The following is a 26,365-nucleotide window of genomic DNA, read 5'->3' on the forward strand; positions in this document are numbered from 1 at the left end:
GTGCGTGCGTGCGAGTGTGTGTGTGTGTGTGTGTGTGTGTGTGTGTGTGTGTGTGTGTGTGTGTGTGTGTGTGTGTGTAAAGGTTTATAGTTCTGTGCTATTGCGCAATATTTTGAATATGGGGCAATCCAGAGGCAGTGGGATATTTTTAGTCTCTACTTGACGAAGCCATACTAGCCTTTGGGATATGTTGTGTCACATAACATACACTAGTGTTTTTTACAATTCCCAATTGCTTGTGAAGTCTGAGAAAAGGTAGGCCGAAGCAGATCAATTGTGTTAACCACTTTGTCTAAGACAGCATACACTAGCATTGAAAAGTTTGAGGTCGGTCTATGTACAATTGAGGTCAAAAGTTCACATACACCTTGCAGAATCTGCAAAATGTTAATTATTTGACCAAAATAAGACCCTGTTCAAAAGTTTACATATACTTGATTCTTAATACTGTGTTCCCTTGATGATCCACAGCTGTTTTATTTGTGATAGTTGTTCATGAGTGCTTGTCTGCCCGCTGTTCTTCAGAAAAATCCTTCTGGTCCCACAAATTCTTTGGATTTTCAGCATCTTTTGGTGTATTTGAACCCTTTCCAACAATGACTATGATTTTGAGAGCCATCTTTTCACACTGAGGACAACTGAGGGACTCGTATGCAACTATTACAGAAACTTCAAACGCTCACTAATGCTTCAGAAGGAAAAATGTTACATCTTATGTATACAGTATCTCGAAGTGGTGGTTTTGTGGGTTTGACTTAAAGTTCCTTGACTGCTAAGTACCCCCCAGTGAACTGCTGGAAATCTGTGAACTAAGCCTGGAGAAAATGGGTTCAGTCTTTGCCGAAACCAATGTGTACATGCTGCACATGATGTATCAGGCAATGGGAGTCTGTCTCTATATGCAGGATTGGGATGGAGCAATGAAATATGGCGAGAAAATTATCCAGCCCTACAGGTAATGCTGTGTCCAGTGCATTTCTTCTCTAAATGTCTTTTTACATTATTTACATTTTAAAAGTTGAATAATAATGACCTGATAGTGTGTCCACTTTATTAATAGTATTCATTGTACATGTTTTTCCAGTGTGCACTACCCTCCTTACTCACTGAATGTGGCTTCTATGTACCTGAAACTTGGAAGATTGTACCTAGGACTTGAGAAGAGAACACAAGGAGTTAAAGCTTTAAAGAAGGTAAGGTGTTAGCGGTGCTAATGTAATAATAATAATTCAGTAGTAGATGTGGGTGTCCCTTTTGAAATCTAAATGCAAAATATTAATCACTGTAGATATTTTGGGACACATTTAGGCTTTACAGATTGTTGTGGATTAATTTGTCACAGGCTCTTGCAATCATGGACGTTGCCCACGGTAAAGACCACCCATACATCACTGAGATTAAGAAAGAAATGGAAGAGCAGAAATAATGGCAACACATGGAGGAATATGCATCAGACGCTGGCATGTGTCTTATACCTCTCTTGGGAATATTAAAACAAAGTGATGTCAAAATTGTCTGTTCATCTGAGATGTCATTTAAATGATTTTTTGGTTTGTAAATAGATGGCCTGAGTCGGAAATATTTTGTTGCTTGTATTGTCTGCAATTTGAACAAATGTGCTGCACTGTTTTCTGTGAAGAAGGGCTAAGAATTAAGAATCATATCAATATATGCCAGGTTTTTAAAAACTTTTTGCCCTCATGTAGCAACAATATTCTTGTTTTCAATAGCTAACGAATGTAAATCATTTATATATTCTCAATAAGGCGAAGGACTCGGATCACTGATTCTGTTTTACTTGTCTGTTTGCATGGATATGGTTTTGTGCTGATGAAAATATATCATGGATACTGTTGAGAGATATTGGACTTCCAATCAATCAGTGCATTTCATAGTGTTACTTTCATTATAGCTTATTTGTTTGTTAAACCTGTGTTTGTTTTAGTATTGTGCAATTTTGGCAGGTGGCATGGGCAAAAAAATTCTTTGCACATTTCACTCTTTATATGAGTACAAAAAGATTACTTTAACGTACATATCCATATAGTTGTTCTGTTTTAAGTAATTGTTACAATACAGTTTATGTACATTGTGACATGTAAACTGTCACATAAATAAATGCATTATATAATTACTCGTTTTAAGTTGGTTAACTAAAAGCTACCTAAGCTAACTAAATTGCTACAGCATTAAAAAAAAACTGTTTGAAACCATCCTTTATTCTCCATTCATTAAGAACTGAATGCTAGATTTGCCAATATTTATATTAAATATATGTTTTTTTTATTTTTGTATCTGATAGTGCACCATATAAAGTGATTGGCATTAAAAAAAACACTTTATAAGAAAATGGACGAAACATTAAATTGGAAAACATAGGTGAATACTTCTGAACACCGTAAACAATAATAGTTCATATTATTAATCATCATTTTTGTGTATATTATTGTAAATGATCAATTGCGTGTATTGTTTGTTTTTTCAGTTTTGTAGCCTGTATACATATATGATTCTATAATGTTTCATCTGTTTGATTGTGGGGTTTACAAAATAAATGTCTGTCTTATTGCATTTTTCAGAGAATGCCAGAGTGTCTTTGAGGAGCAACACGGCTTTTTCAGTAAGCATGAGCTGGGCTATAGAAGAGTGGAAGGATGGCCTTCCTGAGAAGGCCTTACAAAAGATCCAAGAGATTGAAGGCCAACTTGACAAGTTAAAGAAGGAAAGACAACAGAAACGGTTTCAGCTGGATTCCCTTGAAGCTACATTACAAAAACAGAGGCAAAAGGTCAGTTACCTGAGAAGCAGTGGAGTAGCAGAAGTGCATAACAGCACGGGATTAGAAATCATTGCACATAATCACAAATCATATGTGGTGCATTTATTATTAGATATTATTTATTTTGCTCAAAGCCAACAATAATACAGACCAGACCGATTAAAAAAGTGTTCCTTTAACAAATAGGAATATTTAAGAAAGAGGATGAATTCCTTTGACGCGTTTGTCTTCAAGTGGGAGTTATTTTCTGCATCTCGTCAGTTGTCTGCAGTTTGGACGAGAACTAAATAACTGATCCACCCTATTATTTTCATTTCAGTTCCGAACTAATTCAATAGAAAACAATGAGTGGCGTTAAATTCGAATGGATAGGAGTGTCCAATCAGAGCTCGATATGTTGTTACGTCATTTGTCAAACGCGCCCATGACGACGCTGCATTCAGTCAACAAATATGTTGAGCTCTTTTTGAATTTTATGCTCTTCTTAACATATTACAACAACTGAGGAACACGAGAAGAAGAAGAAGCTTTGGGTAATCGCAGAGTAACCGTGAGGGGTTCTTACTTTAGTTCTGGTAAGATAATGTAATTTTTGTAGAATGTAGTATATCATTGTTGAGAGTGGGATATGTCTAAAGTCTTTGTCGTTATGAATTGATTTGATTGATGAAACGTGATGATTTCTATCACTGTGTCGTAATAGCCGTCTCATGTTTATTTTATATATTAAATAAAACTCTTTTATAATGCCTAACAACTGTGCATCTACTTTTTTAATTATAGAAACTAAAGCAGTTCATATCAAACTCTGTTTCCATCCTGAAGGTCCTCTTTGCACATTTCACTCTTTATATGAGTACAAAAAGATTACTTTAACGTACATATCCTGATGTTACCTATAGTTGTTCTGTTTTAAGTAATTGTTACAATACAGTTTATGTACATTGTGACATGTAAACTGTCACATAAATAAATGCATTATATAATTACTCGTTTTAAGTTGGTTAACTAAAAGCTACCTAAGCTAACTAAATTGCTACAGCATTTAAAAAAAAACTGTTTGAAACCATCCTTTATTCTCCATTCATTAAGAACTGAATGCTAGATTTGCCAATATTTATATTAAATATATGTTTTTTTTATTTTTGTATCTGATAGTGCACCATATAAAGTGATTGGCATTAAAAAAAACACTTTATAAGAAAATGGACGAAACATTAAATTGGAAAACATAGGTGAATACTTCTGAACACCGTAAACAATAATAGTTCATATTATTAATCATCATTTTTGTGTATATTATTGTAAATGATCAATTGCGTGTATTGTTTGTTTTTTCAGTTTTGTAGCCTGTATACATATATGATTCTATAATGTTTCATCTGTTTGATTGTGGGGTTTACAAAATAAATGTCTGTCTTATTGCATTTTTCAGAGCATGCCAGAGTGTCTTTGAGGAGCAACACGGCTTTTTCAGTAAGCATGAGCTGGGCTATAGAAGAGTGGAAGGATGGCCTTCCTGCGAAGGCCTTACAAAAGATCCAAGAGATTGAAGGCCAACTTGACAAGTTAAAGAAGGAAAGACAACAGAAACGGTTTCAGCTGGATTCCCTTGAGGCTACATTACAAAAACAGAGGCAAAAGGTCAGTTACCTCTTTTTTTTTTTTTTTCTTATGCTGCTCAGATCTGAGGTCAAGGGTTTCTGAGTTAGAGCTCCGTCTTCAGGCTCAAGAGAAGGAAATGAAGAATCAGATCAATAAATTCAGTGAAATTTAAAGTCAACTCGAAATGGCCAGGAAAGATCTGGCAGAGAAGGACAAACTCCTCAGCAAGTCCAGAGATGAACTCACAAAGGCTACAGGGCCGTATGAGCAGTCGGTTTCTAAGGTAACGTACCGTTGATCAGCTTAATGTATTTATATTTTATCTTATCTTTTAAGTTAAGTTATTTTATATATACGGTGGCCCCAGAAAGTATTTGGAGACTTAAAAACACTTCAAATATATTAATGTCCTTGTATTATATTACAAAATGTAAGCAAATAACACTTATTTTCAAGCTAACATAAGAAAATCATTGCACAAAAATATTTTAAACTATTTTGCTTCAAAATTGTGGTTGTTTATTAAAAATAATTGCCACTTGGCTTGATGTTTTAAAATTGATTAGATTTTATGTATAATGTATCAGGATAATCCAGCATTAGGTGTCCAGTTTTAGAGGCCACTGTATGTATTTTATATGTTGTGTGTTGTGCAGTCATTTGGTTGAACAATAGGTTATATTGTGTGAATATAGTATTTGATCTTTGGTTGATTTTCCTCCTCAGTGTTCATCCCTTGAGATGAAGCTGAAGCAGGCAACAGAGGAGATGAACTGTCAGAGACATAATGCTGAAAGCATGCATAGATCTCTGGAGCAGAAAATCAAGGACCAGGAGAGAGAGTGTCAAAAGGTCTAGTCTTACTGTCAAATATAATTAATTTAACATGTTTTGTTTTTAATATTTAATATTGGATGAGTTAAAACTGACAAACAACTTTGTCCTCTTGCTCATTTCAGGAGCTTGCACAACTTCAAAGCTCCCATCAAGCTCTTGATCAGCAATTTAACCAGGTGAAAAATTAAATGAGTATGGCGATCCAGCAAGCCAAAAAAGACTACAATGTTATGCAGTCAGATATGGATAAGGTAATTTGAAAATTCAGCTATGAATAATGTTTTAGGAATGTTATGAATAACACATTATTTCTCCCTTTGTTTATTGTCAATTACTTAACTCAAAAATGCATAATCACAAGAAAGTGTCATTGGTTTCAAAGGTAACTGCTCTAAAGAATCAACTGGAGAAAGATTTAGAGGAGCTGAAACAGAAACTTCTCAGGTCTGAACAGGCATTACAGGCCAGTCAAGTGAAGGAGACAGAGCTGAAGAAGAAATTTGATGTAAGTTCCCTGTGTATCTGTTGAAGATAATGTATTAGTTAGCTTTTTTCCATTTAATAATAACAGATTTTACTTTATAGAGTATGCAGAGCATGCCAGCATTTGAATGTGTTGTTTATTCTTATCCTAGGAGATGCAGAGAGAGAAGAATACTCTCAGTTGTCAGTTAGATCAAGGAATGAAAAGTGTCAAACAGCTTGAAGTGGAAAAACAAACTATTGAGCAAAACCTTGCCAAAAGCTGAACAATGGTGGATGATTTGAAAGGTAGGTTTTAAGTTGATTAAAAATGTAATGTGGACTTCGAAAAGAATCTAAGGAAATACTTCATCTTATCATTTTTACTTTCAGTTAAGACACAAACCCAGAGGGAAGAACTGACTGAGCTTCGCAAAAAATTGGACCATCAAAGTGCATCATCTGCTCAAGAACTGGAAAATGCCAAAAAAAACTCTGGCTGAAACAGAAGCAACGAATATGAAGACTCAGGCTGAGTTGCAAAAACTAGTTGATGAAGTTGAACTCAAAGCCAATAAGATTTGTGCTATGGAGAAAGAAAATGAAGACCTCAAAATAACCTCAAGCCCCTGTCAGAAAGAAGTTGCTGAGATGAAGAAAGAGTATGAGGCTCTTCTGCAGTGGAAAACCGAAAAGGAGCAGTTTATTAATAACACTGAATCCAGCCGCGTAGAAATGCTGAGTAAAATTGCAGATCTGGAGAGTGACAAGGCCAAACTCAATGATGCTCATGATGGTCTCCAGAAAAGGATGCGGGATTTAGAAAATGAGAAGATTTGCCTATCTTGTCAGATTGATTCACTCAAAGGTGAACTGCTTGTAAAATGTGTGGAGCTGGAGGAAAAGGGTAGAGTATATGAGGAGCTTCAACAGCAGTTTAGTGAGACACATCAAAAACATAATAAGGAGGTGGGCAATTTGAAACAACAAATCATTCTAATGCAGGAGCAGGTCAGTGAGCTTGAAGCTAAACTGCATCAAGAAACAAGTAAAGTGGAAAGATTGGAGAAGACCCATGGTCAACTCCTTGCCGAATATGAAAGTGCTTGCGACCTGGCTAAATCAAAGGACTCTATTATTGAAATGAACAGAACTGAGATTGCGCATCTTCAGGAAACCTTTGCCTTGCAAGAGCAGGAGCTAGAGAAATTCAAAGAGGAGAAAGGCATGTTAGCTAAAGAATGTGAAGACCGCCTTGTACAAAACAAAGAGCTGGAACAAGAAAAACTGAATGTGGAAACATCCCTGCAGAAGATACTTGAGAAGATTGCCCTCTTGGAATCAGACCTAAAGTCTCAAAAAGATTTAAATGCAGATGTCTAAGGAAAGTATGATGATCTTTCTAAAGTCAAAGAAGATCTAGCAGAGAAAGTGTCTTTAGTGGAAAAGAGGGAAAAAGATCTCATTCTTGAAGTTGAATCTCTGCTACAAAAGAATAAGTCCTTCTGCTCTCTTGAAGAGCAGTTTGATTGTCTTGTTTCTGAGGCAGAAGAAACCAGAAGTTCCCTGGAGAAAGTAAAGGAACTACAAGTTCAGACTGCCATGGAGTTGGAAAATCAGAAGGTAATAGCTGAGAATCTTACAGAAGATATAAAACAAGAAAGAAGGAAGGCATCAAGCTTAGAGCATGATAATGCACAACTCAAAATGAAACAACAAGAGGTTGAAAATAAAGCTAATGATCTAGCTGAGAAGTACGAAAGCCTCCAGAAATTCCATGATGTTGTGTGCCAAGAGAAAGAAAATCTTCTTAAACAGGTTTCCAAAATGACGAGCACTTGCTGACAAAGATGCAATGGCAGAAAAGATTGTGTTAATACAAACTGAGCTTGAAGCCTCAAATCATTTGTCTACCACACTAAAGAATTCACTAGAAAGTCTTCAGAAACGGTTTGACTCATCTGTAGAGCTGAATTTAAGTCTGGGAAAAAATGTACAAGACACGTCTAAAGAAAAGGTGTTATTAGAGATAAGTATCAAGAACCTCACTGAAAGACACAACAAGGAATCTGAAGTTCATGTCTCTGAAATGGAAACTCGTCTTAAAAAACAAAAGAGTTTAGAGGAGCAAATGCTTAGAGGCCAGAAATGCTTCAGAGAAACTAGAGGAAGCTGATCTTGAAAAGGTAAAGTTGAAGGAAGATCTTGACTTATCTATGGACCAACTCAAGGAGGTCACTGATTCCTATCAGAATGTTGCAAAGGAACTTGAAACAAAGTGCATCTCCACATGAGCAGGAGATGGAAAGTCTCAAAGCTGCTTTGGCAGATATAAAAAGTCAAGAAGCTGCAAAATCCTGTGAGATTGAATCTTTGAAAGAAAAAGTTCAGGAGGCTCAATCTGAGCAAGCTAAAGTGTTAGAGGCACTGAACGAAAAACACATTAACATGAGCAAAATCAAAGTATTGCTTGAAATGTTGCAGATGGATCTTGAAGATAATGAATCCTGCATTAATTAATTTGATGCACAAGTAGAGGCACTGCAAGGCAACATCAGTGTTCTGGAAAAAAAGTTAGGTGAGAGTGAGGCACAGAGGTCCATCCTACAATCAGAGCAGAGTCCGTCAAAGAAGACTATGCAAAGAGTGCACTTGAAGTGTCACAGCTATCTGCATGTTTGGAGGAAACGCAGAAAGAACAACAATCCAGTTCTGCATTAGTTGCTGAGTTGGAGTCTTTACGTGTAACCCATGAAACACTTAAAGTTTCTCTAGAGCAAGAGAATTGTAAGCAGGCAATCCTTGAAGCAATGTACAACAATCTTATGGAACAAAACCTTAAGTTGGAGTCTGATATTCAGGAATTAAAAGCAGATGTCCAGAATTCCCGGGAGCAAATAGATCAATTAAAGCAGGCAAACAATTCTCTGGTATCTCAGATTGAGGAACAGCAAATTTACATAGAACAGCTTCAAACTGAGAAGATTTATGCTGCAAGCTCTGATGCAGACACACTGAAAAAAGAGCAAACTGCAGATGAGAAATACCAAGATATTTGCGAAATGCCATTTGCAAACACATCTATTTTGCCCTTAGAAGGAAGATACTGCTCTCCTGGGTATTTCATCACTTGGAGAGCATCTTGATTCACAAGAAGAGGCCCAAATATTCTTGTCATCAGATGAGGATGACAAACACATACCGCTGAAAGAGCAAATGCAAAATAAATCCAGGGAGCTTGAGGAGATGTCTCATGTTCTTAAGGAGACTGCCAGAACAATGGAAGAGCAAACAGGAGTTAAAATAGAGCAACTCAAATTACAGCATGCTAAAGAGCTCCAGAGGATGGAGGAGCAAATGCTCAGTATCAAAAATGAGTTTGAGGCCAAACTTAAAGAAGAAAAGCAGCACACAGAAATCTTGTCCTCACAACTGGAGGCAACCATGCAACAACTGCAGGAATTGGACCTTGCATCATCCTCCTTGCTGGCTTCTGAAACCTCCCAGGTAACCTATGTATTTCACAACATAATCTCAGATGTTTTTAGTTCAGAGTTTATGCATAAAATCAGTTAAATGGCTTAATTAAAATTTTCAAATTCAATTTACTTTAAGTGAAAAACACCTTTAAGTAAAATGACTGACTTTGATCTGCACATTTTTACAATGGCATCAATACGACTTGAATAAGAAAATGACAGATTGCACGTGTAAATCGCTGCATTTTGAAAATGTACCTGGGTAAAATATAGGTTTAAAGCACTTGCTGTATCAAAGCTATTTGATTTAATTTATCTTCATTTTTATTCATGTTTTTCCCCCATGTTGACCAGGTTTTTCCAGATTGAGAGCGAACTAAAAAGAGTGCGTTCAGAGAAGGCCAATTTAGAGAAGCACATCCTGTCCATGGAGGCTGACATAGAAGAGGTGCAAGCGGCAGAGCTTGAAGCAGCTAGGAGGACAAATTGCAGCCTTGAACAAAAGCTTAATATAACTATAGCAGAAAGTGGGCGACTTAAAGAAGAGCTTATTTTGTGTGCTGATGAAAGGGAAAGTGAAATTCTCTCCTTAATGGAGTGGAAAGAAAAGGCTAAGCTTCTGGAGAAGAGAGAGATGGATACACGAGAACTTATAAAAGAGCTAGAAGAGGACATTAGGATGGGGAAAAGACAAAACAAGGTGACAGCTAACCAAATTGATGCCCTGCTGAAAGAAAAAGAGCAACTAATTCAACAGTCTCAAAACCTTGAGAATACAGTGGCTCTTTTGAATGAAGACAATAAAAATCTGTTAAGTGAATTGAATAGTTTATAGAACAATGAGAATTTTGCTTCAAGAGAGTCTGAAAACATGTCTTCCAAAATCCATTCACTTGAGCATGAGAATATCAGGCTTGAACAGTCACTTGAATTGTCCCTTTTGGAGAAAGCTGAAATAGCCTCTAGGTTTTTTTTCCACTAAGGAGGAGGTTGCTCAGATGAGACAAGGCATTGAAAAACTAAAGGTACGAATTGAATCTGATGAACGGAAAAAGAACCACACGAGTCAGCTGCTCAAAGCTGCACAGAGAAAGGCAGATGTTCTTCAGGACAACATTGAAAAGCTGGAGAGAGAGAAAGAACTTTCTGACCAGAATCTAGAAGATGCCATTCTTCAAGCAGAGACTGCCAAAGACCAGCTTGAGGAAGTACAGGCTGAAATGCAAGAGCTTACCAAATGCTCAGATGAGACAAGGCATTGAAAAACTAAAGGTACGAATTGAATCTGATGAACGGAAAAAGAACCACACGAGTCAGCTGCTCAAAGCTGCACAGAGAAAGGCAGATGTTCTTCAGGACAACATTGAAAAGCTGGAGAGAGAAAGAACTTTCTGACCAGAATCTAGAAGATGCCATTCTTCAAGCAGAGACTGCCAAAGACCAGCTTGAGGAAGTACAGGCTGAAATGCAAGAGCTTACCAAGAAAATTGAAGAGATGGCCAGTGAACTAAAAGATCTCAAGTAGGAGAAGTATAAACTTGAGCAAGAACTTCAACAAAAGAACAACCTAATTGATGAATTGCAGTTGTCCAATCAAGCAGCTACTGAAAAGCTTAAATTTGTGCAAGAGGCAACCATGAACCAGCAACAAATGATCAAGGACTTCCAATCAAAAGTTGGTGCCATGGAGGAGGAGCTTCAACTCTGTCGAACAGAAGTAGGATCGAAAGAACTGAAAGCACAGGATTTGACCACTCAGTTGCTGTCTTTTGCAATCTGAAAACAAAGAGTTTGCACAAAGGGTCCTTGAATATGAAAGGTATCAAGTGGAGCTTCATTCATCCAAGCAGTTGCTCTTGAAAGAATTTGAAAACACACGACTTCAGTCACAAATAGCTGAGCTGCAGGCACTATCTGCAATTCAGGAAGAGCGAGATGAATTGAAAAAGGACAAGGTTGAGTTGCAGTCTACTATTGCACAGTTGAAGGAGGTATTGCAGACTAGTGTAACTTCTTTGGAGAATAATATCCAACAGCTGGAGAGCCAGCTTGATGCTATGAAGCTCATGAACTCAGAACTAACAGAAAAGGTATTTTTTATCATCTTTAGCTGCTCTGAACTCTGACCCTCTGATGGACTCTCCCACTCCCCCCTCCCAAATACACACACACACTGTCACTTTAATCAGTCTAAAATAAGCTCTTTTGCACTACAAATCATTTTTTTGCACTACATCACTATATCTGCACTGTTGTTTACTTTACTGGTTTGCACTCTATCCTCCATATGCCTTGTGCTTTATATATATATTTTTACATTTTACCTTATTTGTATAGTTGTATTTTGTATTTTGTATTTAATCTGTATTTATGTTATCTGTATGCACCCAAGGGTCTGAGAGTAACGCAATTTAAATTCTCTGTGTGTATGTGCTGTACATGTGGAAGAATTGACAATAAAGCAGACTTGACTTGACTTATTTTATCCTCTTGTTTTTATTTCGCAAAATAATTTATTCATATTCGTTTTCAGTTAAATGCACTACATGGGAGCAGTTTGCACCTCCAGACACAACATCAGCAAGAACTGTGTGAGGCAAAGGAAAGGCAGAATGCTTTGGAGATTAATCAAAATCTATTGACTTGTCAACTGCAGGAGTCTCAATAGCAAATTGAAACATACAAGGTAAGATTTTTTTTTTTCGCCATGTTTTACACTGGCTTCAAGAATGTTCAGTCTCTGCTTACACTCCATTTTCATTACACATTCCAGCACAGCTTGGAAGCACTGACAACAGAGAGAGATGTCCTACAGAAAAATGTCTCTGATATTCAAGAGAGTCATGATGAAAACAACAGGAGGCATGAGGAGAGCCTGAAACATGTACAGCAGCAGGTGGGCAGATGTAGCGTTGCAACAATGTGCTTTTTTATGAGAGTAGGACTGTGTTCTGGCAAGAGGTGTAATGGTAAAAAATGCATAATAAGAAGAATTAAAATGTATTAATATTTAACTTTTATTTTTTAAATAGAAATAGAAAAGGGTTATTTTAAATTGTAATAATAATTCACAAAATTACTTGTTTTACTGTAGTTCTGATCAAGTTTTTTTTTCTTTCTACAGCATGAGATGGAGCTTAATAAACTGAAGGAAGAAATTATGGCAGCTGAAGAAAAGGCTGCACAGTATCTATCAGAATTCAATAGCTTTAAGTCTCAAAATGCAGATGTGGACTCTACCTTAAAGGAGTTACAAAACAAATTGGAACGTTGTGAAAAAGAAAAGGTATCGTTTTTGTTGAATTTTTTCTATTCCTTTATTATTATTATTATTATTAATACACATTAATTTAGAATAAATATTTATAAAATTGTTGTTCTATATTTAAGTTTTAGTCAATTAATTAACCGTCATATTTACTGGTCCCTGTAGGCAGAGTTAGACTCAAATGTTGTGCGCTTGTCCAAAGAGAAGGACAGTGCTATGACTATGAGTAAGATCAATTTGTGGATTAAGTCATGCAAACAGCTGGAGAGTGAGAAGGAAGAACTTCAGCAGCAGGGACAACAGATAGCAGAACTGCAGGCCTCAACAGAAACAAGGTATGGACAAAACTAGATAACAAAGCACATGGTCTAATTGTAAACTTAACTTGCATTGGACTGTCACAGTTTTATTTATTTATTTAAATTTGTCCATCTTTCCTAAGTTGAAAAGTGTTAGACAAAGAAACGATATGTAATATGAATAAAACATTATTTAGGACTATGCACTCTGTACATTTTATTTATATGTATTTGCACATATACGTATATATATATATATATATTACAGCATCTTTCTTGTTAACAGGTGATGCCGGCAGCAGTGACACCCTGCAGGAGGAACTACAGGAGCTGAGGGAAACTCTAGAGGAAAAGAGCCGTGAAGCGGATGAGAGTATGGACCGATATTGCAGCCTCATGGTCAAAGTTCACAAGCTGGAAGAGACCAATGAAAGCCTCAAGAACCAGCTCAAGCAGTTGAGCACCCAGACAAAGACCCCCAAGAACAGGAGATCCCTCAGGTTCGAGAAGAGTGACCTGGAGAACAGTAAACCAGTGGAAGACAAAGCAAACGTGCCAGCAGGAAAGAGACAGAGAGCAGCAGATGACACTCCTAACAAAGCACAGGAAGCCCTGCACAGTATCACCAAGAGACTGAAAGCTGCAGCTGCCGCACCTAAAGCCACACTAGACCATGAGGATTTCAGACCAGAGGGTTTGCCTGAACTTGTCCAGAAAGGTGAGAGGTTATCACAATTTGTCATTCGCTGTACTTCACATCAAGGGTACATTGATATGCGAGTTGTTTGATACATTGATATGCGAGCTGTCTATTTTTATACATGTACATCACTTCTTTCTGAACAGGTTTTGCAGATATTCCAGTTGGCGAGATGAGCCCATTCATCATTCGCAGAACCACAGAGCAACGCTGCAGCCCTCGTCTGACCGCCCAAAAGACTGCAGCTCCGCAGAGCTCAGTTTTAGCAGAACGTCCTGTGCAAATCTCCAAACAGACAGCAGAGGGCAGAATGTCAAACACCGTGAGTAGGACTACCTCTGTCTATTTCCTGCAACCACAACAAACTGCGTCTTTCATCTTCAATATAAACTTTTCTTTGAAATAATTGCAAATTATGATGCAAAATGATGGTATTGATTCCATGAACATGAACAAACTGTATATATTAATCTTCCAATGGCAAAATTCCATTATGCAAATAGCAAGATTTAATATTTCTTCTTTAATGATGTTCTTTAAAGGGCTCATATTGGCTGTTTGTCTAACAATTCTATTCCTTATACAAAAATTGTATTAACTGTTTTCCAGTGTCATTTTATTATCATTGAGATATTGTTATGGTTTTCTTTTTTCATTTAAATTCTCTTTTTTTATTCAGTTTTTTTTTTTAGTTAAACTAAATTGGGGGAAAAGATGTTGCTTTGGCAATTAAAGTAAACTTAATTTTAAGTTAAAATTTTCCTTAAGATTGTATTTATTTATTATTTATTTACTTTTATTTATTTTATTATGTTTATTATATTTCAAGTAACAAATATTTTTTTATGGTTTTAGTTTACTTTAATAACCCTCGTGGTTTCATGCAATGTGTCAAAGGTCAGCAAAATTGTGATACTGGATTGGTAGCTAACAAATTTGGAAGCAATTTGTCATAAAGCAACCAGCCGTCAGTATTAGCAGTGCAGTAATACCAAATTTTAAGAGTAGACCAGAATAGGTACAAAGCTAGAAATGTATATTAGAAAAGTTATTTTTAGAACAATAATCATTGTGTAGCTGAAAACATTTAGTCATTCTTCTTTAACCACAGGAGGGCCGACCCTTAGAAACTTACTGCGGTCTGTAGTTAACTCATTTATACCACTCTTAAAGTTACTGACCATTAAAGCGTTTCCAAATGAAACTCTGCATGATATTTCAGATTAGATGAAAAGACGTTAAGTGCTGTGAAGCATTAACTCGTCTTCTCTTTACCTAATAATAATGCTATTTTTTCAGCATATGATCAGTGTTATTTTAGTATTATTTATTTACTACTATAGTATTTATTAATATTTTGACTTTTGACATTTATTTCTATATTTTAAGCTTTAGTTTACATGTGCTTTTTTAATAAACCTTAAATATAATATTTTTTTTTCATTCATCTTTGTTTCAAATTCAGCTTGTTTTATTTCAGTTAGTTACCAAGGTAATATTTCAATTAAAAAATAGGACTATTTTTAATAGTTTTAGTTAACAGTAACAACACCGTTTATGATGTATTTAATATGCTATATCTTAGTTGTTGGAGGTAAATGCATAATGCAGTCTTTTTTTCTTGCAGTGCCAAGCAAGAACGTCCTCCAGTGCACTGAAGTGTCTGCTGTGTATTAGTGTACAGTAATACATGTAATGCCATCTTTTAATAATTTCAGCAAAATGAGACCACATATAGGGCCTATAATACTCCTTATGGCATAATGTGTGAATTATTTTGATCGCATGAGGGAAATTGTGGTGCTTTACCAGTCAGATACTGTCAACACTGCACAGTACAGAATTCTTTATTCAGTTGTAGTAATGATGAGAAAAATGACACTTAAAAATGAGAACACTTTTTATACTTCTACATTTTAACTTGTGCTACAAAAATTACATGTCTGTTCCATAACATCACATTATTATATTATATTGCACCTATTGCAAGCTGACATTTATAATTATTGTTTTGAGTTTGAGGTGTTGCCCTTTGGCTTGGATCATAGTTCAATATTTCAGGACAGACAGCTTTAATAGAAAACAAATTTGACTGTCCACAGAGACATTTTTAGAATCAGAATGTAGTGCCATATTAAATTCCCTTCTTTCTGGTCATGACAGAATTGTGTGCACAGTACAGTACAATAAATTGTAAGGCAAATAAAACTTGATATAAACAAAAATTCAATCAGGACCACTTTCGTCAAGTATATTTATTACAATTATATTGCATACAGTTAGTGTTGGCGGTATGGTTATTTTCTGGGCAACACTCCACACGCCTGTCCATGCAGCCATGCTTGGACAGAGCGGGGAGAGCCGCAAGACAAACCCCCCCCCCATAATTACAATTCACAATTACATGAGTTGTAAACAATATGTGATAGAAAATGCTTCCAATGAAGTGACTGTAAGGAAGAAACAAAAGTCAGATTGAATTACAGGTTCAGTAAGGTGGAGTTGGGGTTGGAGGAGGGAGTTAATTGCAAGCAGTGATGCGATGGAAGAGATGCTGAAGAATGGGAATTTAAATAGACCGCTTGTGATAGGTGTCAAGACTGGATTGGTACACGTCAGGAACAGCTGACTGTCGGCTTATGCGAGCTTGACTGACGTGGCCTGCCTGAACTAACGCTATGCTGAATATATATTCACATCTGCTGCACACTGATCGGACACAGCATTAAAACCGCTGACAGGTGAAGTCAATAACACTCATTATATCGTTACAATGGCACCTGTCAAGGGGTGATATAATATGTAGAGATTTATATGCAGAAAAATATCTATACACGTGCCATTCTGTTTCTGAGTTGAATTTTGATGTTACATATACAGTGGGGCAAAAAAGTATTTAGTCAGCCACCAATTGTGCAAGTTCTCCCACTTAAAAAGATGAGAGAGGCCTGTAATTTTCATCATAGGTATACCTCAACTATGAGAGACAAAATGAGAAAAAAAGTCTAGAAAATCACATTGTAGGATTTTTAAAGAATTAATTGGTAAATTCCTTGGTAAAATAAGTATTTGGTCACCTACAAACAAGCAAGATTTCTGGCTCTCACAGACTTGTAACTTCTTCTTTAAGAGGCTCCTCTGTCCTCCACTGGTTACCTGTATTAATGGCATCTGTTTGAACTCGTTATCAGTATAAAAGACATCTGTCCACAACCTCAAACAGTCACACTCCAAACTCCACCATGGCCAAGACCAAAGAGCTGTCAAAGGACACCAGAAACAAAATTGTAGACTTGCACCAGGCTGGGAAGACTGAATCTGCAATCGGTAAGCAGCTTGGTGTGAAGAAATCAACTGTGGGAGCAATTGTTAGAAAATGGAAGACATACAAGACCACTGATAATCTCCCTTGATCTGGGGCTCCACGCAAGATCTCCCCCCGTGGGGTCAAAATGATCACAAGAACTGTGAGCAAAAATCCCAGAACCACACGGGGGGACCTAGTGAATGACCTGCAGAGAGCTGGGACCAAAGTAACAAAGGCTACATCAGTAACACACTGCGCTGCCAGGGACTCAAATCCTGCAGTGCCAGATGTGTCCCCCTGCTTAAGCCAGTACATGTCCAGGCCTGTCTGAAGTTTGCTAGAGAGCATTTGGATGATCCAGAAGAGGATTGGGAGAATGTCATATGGTCAGATGAAACCAAAATATAACTTTTTGGTAAAAACTCAACTTGTCGTGTTTGGAGGAGAAAGAATGCTGAGTTGCATCCAAAGAACACCATACCTACTGTGAAGCATGGGGGTGGAAACATCATGCTTTGGGGCTGTTTTTCTGCAAAGGGACCAGGACGACTGATCTGTGTAAACGAAAGAATGAATGGGGCCATGTATCGTGAGATTTTGAGTGAAAACCTCCTTCCATCAGCAAGGGCATTGAAGATGAAATGTGGCTGGGTCTTTCAGCATGACAATGATCCCAAACACATCGCCCGGGCAATGAAGGAGTGGCTTCGTAAGAAGCATTTCAAGGTTCTGGAGTGGCCTAGCCAGTCTCCAGATCTCAACCCCATAGAAAATCTTTGGAGGGGGTTGAAAATCTGTGTTGCCCAGCGACAGCCCCAAAACATTACTGCTCTAGAGGAGATCTGCATGGAGGAATGGTCCAAATTACCAGCAACAGTGTGTGAAAACCTTGTGAAGACTTACAGAAAACGTTTGACCTCTGTCATTGCCAACAAAGTGTATATAACAAAGTATTGAGATGAAATTTTGTTATTGACCAAATACTTATTTTCCACCATAATTTGCAAATAAATTCTTTAAAAATCCTACAATGTGATTTTCTGGATTTTTTTTTTCTCATTTTGTCTCTCATAGTTGAGGTATACCTATGATGAAAATTACAGGCCTCTCTCATCTTTTTAAGTGGGAGAACTTGCACAATTGGTGGCTGACTAAATACTTTTTTCCCCCACTGTACATAGGTGTCGTTTTAAAGGTGTCTGGTTAGGGAGTAGCACATGGTGTATCTTTTCTCTACCCTGGAAGCAATAACTAGCTTTGATGTATTTGATATATTACTCCTATTACTTTTTTTTTTTTAGATTTCCAAAATCATTTTCAAATAGTTGGCTACTCCAGATTTTAAAAAGCATTCTGTTGCAATCCTGGTAATTGAAGAAAATTATGGGGTTTTTTTACTGCTGAGGAAAATTTCATTATATGAATGACTGTGCTGACTCTGCTGAGAATGATACTGATTAAAGTCAAGGACTGTGAGGACATCATGTTAAATCAATCAGATTACAATCCGTGACAAACTATGTATGTGCTATCAACTGGGGGAAGAAAAATGCAGCCTATACTTTCATGTCAATGAGGTGCCAAAACTGTTAACTATCCGAAGATTGATCAGATAATTTCTGAGCTGCCAGTATATAAAATGGCTAGGTGACAAATCAGTAGACTTTTGTCCAGTCTAATGAAAATACACAACCTGATCTGACTAACATTACCTGTACAATACAGCAATGTTTGTGTAAAACATCTATCTACAATGGCATGTAAAAAATGGCATTATTCACTCTGGTACCACCAAGAGTAAACACTACAGAAGCAAATTTAAGACAGTTCTTCATAAGTAGAGTTTTACACTGTGTTTTTTTTTCTGTTCTGTTTCCTAGTTAGTTCCAGTCCTCAAATTTGATTGCCTGAGCATCGTTCCAAGAGTGCTGATATACAGTGCACTGATCAACCACAACATTAAAACCACTGAGAGGTGAATTCAATAGCATTGATTATATCATTACACTGGTACTAGGCAGGGGGTGAGATAAATTAAGCAGCAAGTGAACAGTCCATTCTTGAATTTCATGTGTTGAAAGCAGGAAAACTGGACTTTTATAAGGACCAAATAGTGAAGGCTAGACGACTTGGTCAGAGCATCTCCAAACGTTTTGTGGGGTGTTCCCGGTATGCAGTGGTTAGTACCTACCAAAAGTGGTGCAAGGAAGGACAGCCAGCTCACTGATGCATGTGAGGAGCAAAGGCTGTCTGGTCCGATCACACAGAAGAGCTACTGTAGCTCAAATTGCTGAAAAACCTAATGGCTAGGAAACCTCAGGTCCCGGCATTCATGTGGATGCTACTTTGACATGTACCACCTAATCTAAAGATTGCTGCAGACCACCCCTTTATGGTAATGGTGCTCCCTGATGGCAGCGGCCTATTCCAGCAGGTTAATACATCTTGCCACACTGCAAAAAAATTTCAGGGATGGTTCGAAGAACTTGACAGAGAGTTCAAGGTGCTGAACTCCCCAGATTTCAATTCGACTGAGCATCTGTGTGATGTGCTGGACCAACAAATCCAATCCATGGAGGCCTCACCCCACTAACGTGCAGCACTTAAGGGATCTGCTGCTAATATCTCGGTGCCAGATACTACAGGACCCAGTCAGAGGTCTTGTGGAGTCCTTGCCTCGACACAGCAGAGCTGTTTTGGCAGCATGAGGGGGAGCAATATTAGGCATGTGGTCACAGTCCAGCAGCACTGGGACATTTCTCTGTTTGTATCTCTCTGCTTTGTCTGTATTTGTTCCAGACAGACTGTCAGTCCGTGCATAAGTGGTTGGTATTTTTCAGTGACTCTTTCTGCAGGTTATATCATTATGCAGTAGGTGGCGACAAGTGCCATATGAGTAGGTCATTGAATCATTCAGTCAACTGATTTGTTCAAAAAAGCTGATTCACTGTGTGTTGAAGTGAGGACTTTGGAGGGAGCAGGGCAATTGTGTCTCAAAATGTAACTGTTTGGAACATTCTCTACAACATGCCATGTCATTATCTTTAACATGACAGCACAGCATTCATCACCCTATTAGCTGTTAGGAATCTCTTTTTATTGTTGTTAATATGATTGTTGCAAATAAATATACTTTTTGTAAAGAGTTTTTTTTATATATGCTTTAACATGTTTTTCCTTAATCTCAAATGTATGTGTAGTAACTCTACTATTAAATGTAAATCTTATTACTAAATGTATTTAAACTGAAATGCATGTGCAATATATCACAACAAAACAACTCAAATTATTATATTTATATGTTTATTCTATATCTCCTATATTTGCCTTCACAATAAATCACAAGTACTTGGGTCACATAACCATAAACGGTAAGATTATTTCCTTAGTAATCATCTAATATACCCTTCGCTAACAGGCTTGTGAAGCAGGGGCAGTCATTTTTGCTCCAGCCCCCAGAGAGCAACTGGGGGTTAGGTACCTTGTTTCCCTCAGTTGTGGGTATTGAGTGTGGAAGACAGTGCTGTTTATTCACTCCCCCTATACTTAATTTCCTGCCAGTATTGACAATCAAACCTGCAAACTTCTGGTTACAAGTCTTCTGACTCTGTAACCATTATGCCCCAAACTGCCTTTTGTATAAAAGCAATGTTGCACTTATGAGTATGACATTGGTTTTGCACAAACACACTGTTGCTCAAGTGATGGTCTCAAAATTACATATTTAAGACGATTTTAAATAAGATTTTCATTTTAAAACAATGAAGGTATAACCTTTTTATGGAAAGGAAAAGTGTTCATATTTTGATACTTTTTTATATTGCTGTTACAGAAATACTCTGTAGATTTTTCTATAGGCTCACAGTGTTAGAAGAGGTCCGTTTGCATTCAGTTCACAGAAAGATAGAAAATATTTTCCCTTGCTGCAGCCTCTGTTTTGAGTTCTCCCCTTCACCTCACTCTCAGTCAGCAAGATCTGGGGGAGAAAACCAATTGATGCTGAGCCAACACATCCATCCAAGCTATAAATAGAACATATCTCACCCTAGTAATGGGTCAGTGAAATATTCAATTAATTTAAGACTTGCAACCTCTAGCTTCCACCTGGGATTCCAGCCAACTCCCTGGCTAAAACAATATACACACAAAAAATAAGTTAAAAATAAATAAAAGATAAAGTGTAAATGTCTGGAAGAAAATTCAAGAAACAAAATGTAGAGTAGCCGTCCATTTGAGATCTGAGGTGGTTCAAAAACAAGGTTTTCTCTGAATGTAGCAGTCAAATCCTTGACTGTACTTAGGAATTACAGTCAAACAGCATGTGATGACTCCTCATCCCATCCGATCCCAGAGCTGACATCATGTCCATTCTCATCCTTACCTTCGACTTCAGACTTCCCCAGTGGAGCTGTAGATAAGCAGAAAGTGACAAGTAACTGGAAGCCTTCTAGCATTTAAGAGCCCAGTCTCTTCTTCTGTAACTATATTTTCCACTTCACATTCACAAGGCTATCAGTGGTCTTTTCTGGAGGTTTGTATTGCTCAACAGTCCTGAATTTCCTAGAGGGCTGTAATGGGCTTTATAGCCATTTTAATTTGTATTGGCAAAGTGAAGGAGGCTCTTAGCCACTATGAATCCTTCTAAATGGTTCTGTATGTAAGCGGACTTCTATTCCACAGCTGTAGTGCATTGCTAAAGCAGTACAAGGCAACTGGTAAGATCAATGACCATGTGAAATTTAACATCGGAAGCTGCTCTGTAAGTGTTTCTTCAACTTCATCCTTTTTTATATTAAACATTTTTACTATGCCTTAATAAACTACACCATCTGTTTACGTGCCTTTTATGTAGAGATTTTGATTTACCTTTGTACACACTTTCGAACTTAATATGTGAAACTGTTATCACAAGTTTTAAATTATGATCATAAAAAAGTGAAATAAGCAAAAACCATTTCAATATTTATTGGGTGAAAATGGCATCTTTTTGTTATTATTATAGCTGTACTTCAGTTCTGATGTCATTACACCTCATCAAAAGATTTTGCTTCTAATAGTGATTTTTCAAAAGGTAATACACTTTAGGAGAAAGCAAAAAAAACAAGGCGAAAGGTGAAAACAGCATTAGTGCAAAAAATGCTAGATATTAACTATGAATCATGTGACGGGTAAAAGAAAATCAAGCTAAGTGTCACTTGCGAGTAGAAAATTTGTGCACCATTTCCAATCAGTTTTCACTGTACTTGTTTTCAAAATGTTATGTAATTGTATTTAGTGTATAAATATTTAGGAAACATAAAATGCTTGCTATGACATTGGCCTTAGCAAGACACAAGAGTCAGCATTTTGTTGTTGTTGTTGTTGTTGTTGTTTTTACAAAACCATATCATTTCCATCACTGAATATTATTATACACAGTGTCATTTAAGATTGTGTTGGGAATTTTCAAGACTTTCAAAAAAGAAAAAATGACAGAATTCTCAGATGTTTATACATTGTTGCACATTATTAATAGACAAATTAAATAAACTAGTGAGAGTGTGAAAGAACTTATTTTCTAAAAGTCTTGGGGGCCAAAAGTGAAAAGCAAACAGCCATCCATTCATTATATATTAATGAAAATAAAAGTTTCAAAACAACTACTAAATTATTGAAGTATTTCACCTGTCACCATTCCTCTTTCAAGGTAATGTGTTTTGATATGGAGATGGACTGAAAAAATGGTCAACGTTTGCTCATGAGAACGTTCCCATTGACCACACTGTATGGTGACCCTTCATGCAATGTCAGTGTTTTTCTATGGCATAGCATAAGCTCATTCACGTGCATGGCAAACAATAGCTAAATATTTTTGTTACACTGGGTCAAGGGGTTGCTGCTCAAAATGTTATGTAACATGGATTAGAACGTTATCTTGCTAAGATCAAAAAACAGCCCTCTATTTATATACTGGGTGCCCCTAAAAAAGAATAGGCTCTGTTTAACTTTCCAGTACCGGTGGATGTTCTCCCTGTCAGTCAAAGAGATGCACACTGAGTTTTTTTTTTCGAGTAGTCAAGTGAAGTGAAGAGTGAAAGCCAATAAATGGACAGATGCTAGTCATGAGCTTAAACCCAATTGTGCTGTGCGTAAACATTAAATTTTTTTCATTCTGCAAGGTGAGACAGCAGGAAGTAAATGCAAAACAATATGGATAGACCTACTACAGCCCAGGCTGATCTAACAGGTTTAAACTGACATAGGGTGAGTAAATTCATCTTAATTTTTGATTGGACTATTCCTTTATGCCATATTGAATTAAATCTGGAAATTTATATAAGAATCACTAACTAAATGATTTAGACACATTCTTTCATGAATGAGGCCCACTGAGTTTAATATTAGAACATTTAATCATTCATAGCGGATCTAAATGATTAAAAAAGACATGATACGATTGTAAAAATGACTGAATAAATGAATCATATTAATCATAAAAACAAGTATACAAGACAAATGTTGTTTTTTGTCTGGAGTAAGCATTTTTATTTTTATATTGATTCCCTCTTATAGACTTTCATCACTGAGCCAATAAACACGCCGCCTGGTTGTTGAACAAAATTTAGGAAATAGTTTTTTTTTTTTACATTGAATGTGTGTGTTTTTACACCAGAACTTTCATTTGCATCTACTTGGGTTGTTGTAATGTTCATCTCACCAGAAGCATTCAACAAAAATTTTAATTCTGCAGAACAACCCGGGTCTTACATGGAAACTCTTTGATGTTACTGTAAAAAGAAAGAAAGAATTATAAAAATAGACAGAAAAAGATAGTGTGGGAAATAATATTACAGGAACCTCATTTTCAGTGCATTAAAAGGAAGGATGTGCTATAAATAGAAAATATGTCCCTGTGTCCCTGCACCTTCTGACCTGAAATATAACTTAGAGAAATGCTAAAGTTCTGGAGCAGGGCACAGGTCATTTATATAAGTGGAAACTCTTTGATGTTACTGTAAAAAGAAAGAAAGAATTATAAAGATAGACAGAAAAAGATAGTGTGAGAAATAATATTACAGGAACCTCATTTTCAGTGCATTAAAAGGAAGGATGTGCTATAAATAGAAAATATGTCCCTGTGTCCCTGCACCTTCTGACCTGAAATATAACTTAGAGAAATGCTAAAGTTCTGGAGCAGGGCACAGGTCATTTATATAAGTTTTTTTTTCCTAAGGGCTATACCACAAACACAGTCCCTTTCCCCCCACTTTTCAGTATCACACTCACAATCATGCTTTTGTTCTAAATATCAACATGTCTGTGATATGCCAGCCATAAATAATATATAAATAATTAGATAACTGCATCTAACTGTTATATAATTTCTATGAAGATATTGAAAATACCTAACGTGGTAGAAAACAGTGTGGGCTAATCATTGCAAACTGTTGTGCTGTGGCAAGCCTACAGACTCGATACAATAACATGGTTAATATTTTTCCGGTCACTGACTGTAAAAATGGATTTATGTGGAAGATCATAGGTCAAATTCTCATTAAAAAAAACTTTAATTAGAAGCCTGGTACAGTGTAAACAAAACGCTTCTCTGCAGGAGTCGCAGCACTTCCTTTAGTTTAATGAGAGCTTGTGTGCTGCTCAATAAACTAAGCTGACAGGAGTCAAATGCCACTATTTATGCTTCTTACACAATATTACTGCCTTATAGGTTTTTGAAGATGTGACAAGCACTGTAGACTTAAGACTTAATTCCACGAGACAGCAGATGTGTTACGATTAATATTAGGAAATGTCAAAACGGTAACAAAATCAAGTGCCTGCAAGTAGATACATTTGGGCTTATGATATGTGAAGAATACAGTCAACAGTTAATTGTCGCAAAATACATTTTATGATAATGGCCAGCTGAGAGTAGGCCTACATTATCCCAAAATAAATGATAATGTGTTCATAATGTAGTCATGAACATGAAGTAGGTCTGCAAACATTTAGTCAATGCAATTGGAAATTACCATTACACTTTTTGGAAAATAGAAAATAGTGATCTTTGACATTGTATTTTGTTGAATATCAAAGCTTTTTGTGTCTATTTGTTAATGAGGGATTTGTGCACATCAGTGTTTTTAGATTTGTAAAAAATTATAGTTTTTAAGAGGGCATCTTCCCCCATCTTCCCCTATATTTAAAAAAGCTACACAAGTAATGGTTATCCTGCATGTTACCAGAATTTTTTTATTTGTCTCATAAATGTGACACTTGTAGCTGAGTTGTAAAAGACTCAGCAAGGTTCATTTTGTTGGATATGAAAGTTATGTTCACAGCACTGCAAAGCTGTCCATTGCTTGAAATAGGATCCATACATGGGTAAGTTTAGTATGGTGATTCCAAAATCAAACTTGCAGAGACCAGCGGCGGTCCATGGAGGAAGCTGATGAACACTGTGAGCATGGAATGTGAGAGCACATGCGCCTTTGATGCACCTCTCTCATTGCCCAAAGGACTCTTAATTTTAGCCACCTCAGTGAGAGAAAGTGCGATTGCCAAGTTGAAAAACAATGGAAAAAAAGGAAAAGGAAACAGAAGCTAGCATATATGGGAAATGATAGTGAATTTAAGTTTTCAACACAACTGTATTTTAAAACCGTGATGTCTTAACATGAACTATGGAAACTATCAACTATGATAATTCACTACATCATCTCTACAGTTTGTGCAGTTAACGCAAGGGCAGTAGTTATGCAAAGTTAAATAAACTCTAAAACTAATACATCACATGCATTCAAATATATTGCAAACACTTGCCACAAACACGCTGTATGCAGTTATTGTCATTTGGTATTGACAACCCCCTCTGTTCATGTTCAAACAAATATATGAGGTAGAATGTTTCTTCCCTTAAGCAACATAGTGCCTTTTCATTTTCATCTCAATGGGAGATGTATTAGGAATGCAGGTCTTTAATACATTCACAGCTGGAACATTGCACGCACCAAAGCCATTGTGGAAATTTTGTTGCAGTGATGGATGGTTTAAACTAGAATGACACATAAGAAGAATATGTATTAGTCAATGCAAGCTGCATAAATATTTGAAATGCACACAAAAGCAGCCTTGAACAGTGTTTTATCATTTCTACTGCTTCACTAGAAAAATGTAACTGGTCACAAGCTGCACTCTAAAAGCAAGAGAAAAAATATCTCTCATATCTCATGATAACATAGAATCCAGCTATTCAGTTTAGTCCTAAAACCCGAAAGAAAATTTTAAGTTATGGGTTTTTAGAATGCTGGTTTATGATTTATGAGTAAAATAAGGTCTGTGTTTATTATTTGGATATATTTCCACATTTTGTTCTAGAACATAAATTACAAGCATACCCCAAGAATGAGTTTTGAAGTTTCAGTTTAAAAAAAAAAATCTAAACAAGGACAACTACCAGAAAGATGAGAATTTATGAGAACTGTTAGTCCTTTTTTTTTACTATATTCTTTATACACTTAAATGCCCATAACGTTTTGGACAAGATCACTTTCCCTTTATTGACGCATTTCCTATTGAAACAAGATTGAGGCCGTGTTGTGATCAGTGCAGTCTGACTGCAGTACAAATGACTCTTATGAGCCGGTTCTTTT

At 36.6% G+C, this 26,365-nt stretch overlaps 1 protein-coding gene and 1 pseudogene across 1 annotated transcript in view; both read left to right on the forward strand.

Annotated features, from left to right (window-relative positions):
* The window catches only part of LOC107594786 (N-lysine methyltransferase SMYD2-A-like), a 21,558-nt gene extending 19,581 nt beyond the window's left edge, over positions 1 to 1,977 (forward strand). The window contains exons 10-12 of the mRNA XM_016284964.1: positions 781 to 955; positions 1,085 to 1,193; positions 1,343 to 1,977. Coding sequence (XP_016140450.1) covers positions 781 to 955; positions 1,085 to 1,193; positions 1,343 to 1,426 — 368 coding nt within the window. The 3' untranslated portion in view covers positions 1,427 to 1,977. The remainder of the gene's footprint in view (positions 1 to 780; positions 956 to 1,084; positions 1,194 to 1,342) is intronic.
* Positions 1,978 to 2,626: 649 nt separating this feature from the next.
* The window catches only part of LOC107594833 (centromere protein F-like), a 26,352-nt pseudogene continuing 2,613 nt past the window's right edge, over positions 2,627 to 26,365 (forward strand).

This window comes from Sinocyclocheilus grahami, unplaced genomic scaffold (assembly GCF_001515645.1).
Source record: "Sinocyclocheilus grahami isolate Dianchi unplaced genomic scaffold, SAMN03320097.WGS_v1.1 scaffold191.1, whole genome shotgun sequence".
Taxonomy (NCBI): Eukaryota; Metazoa; Chordata; class Actinopteri; order Cypriniformes; family Cyprinidae; genus Sinocyclocheilus; species Sinocyclocheilus grahami.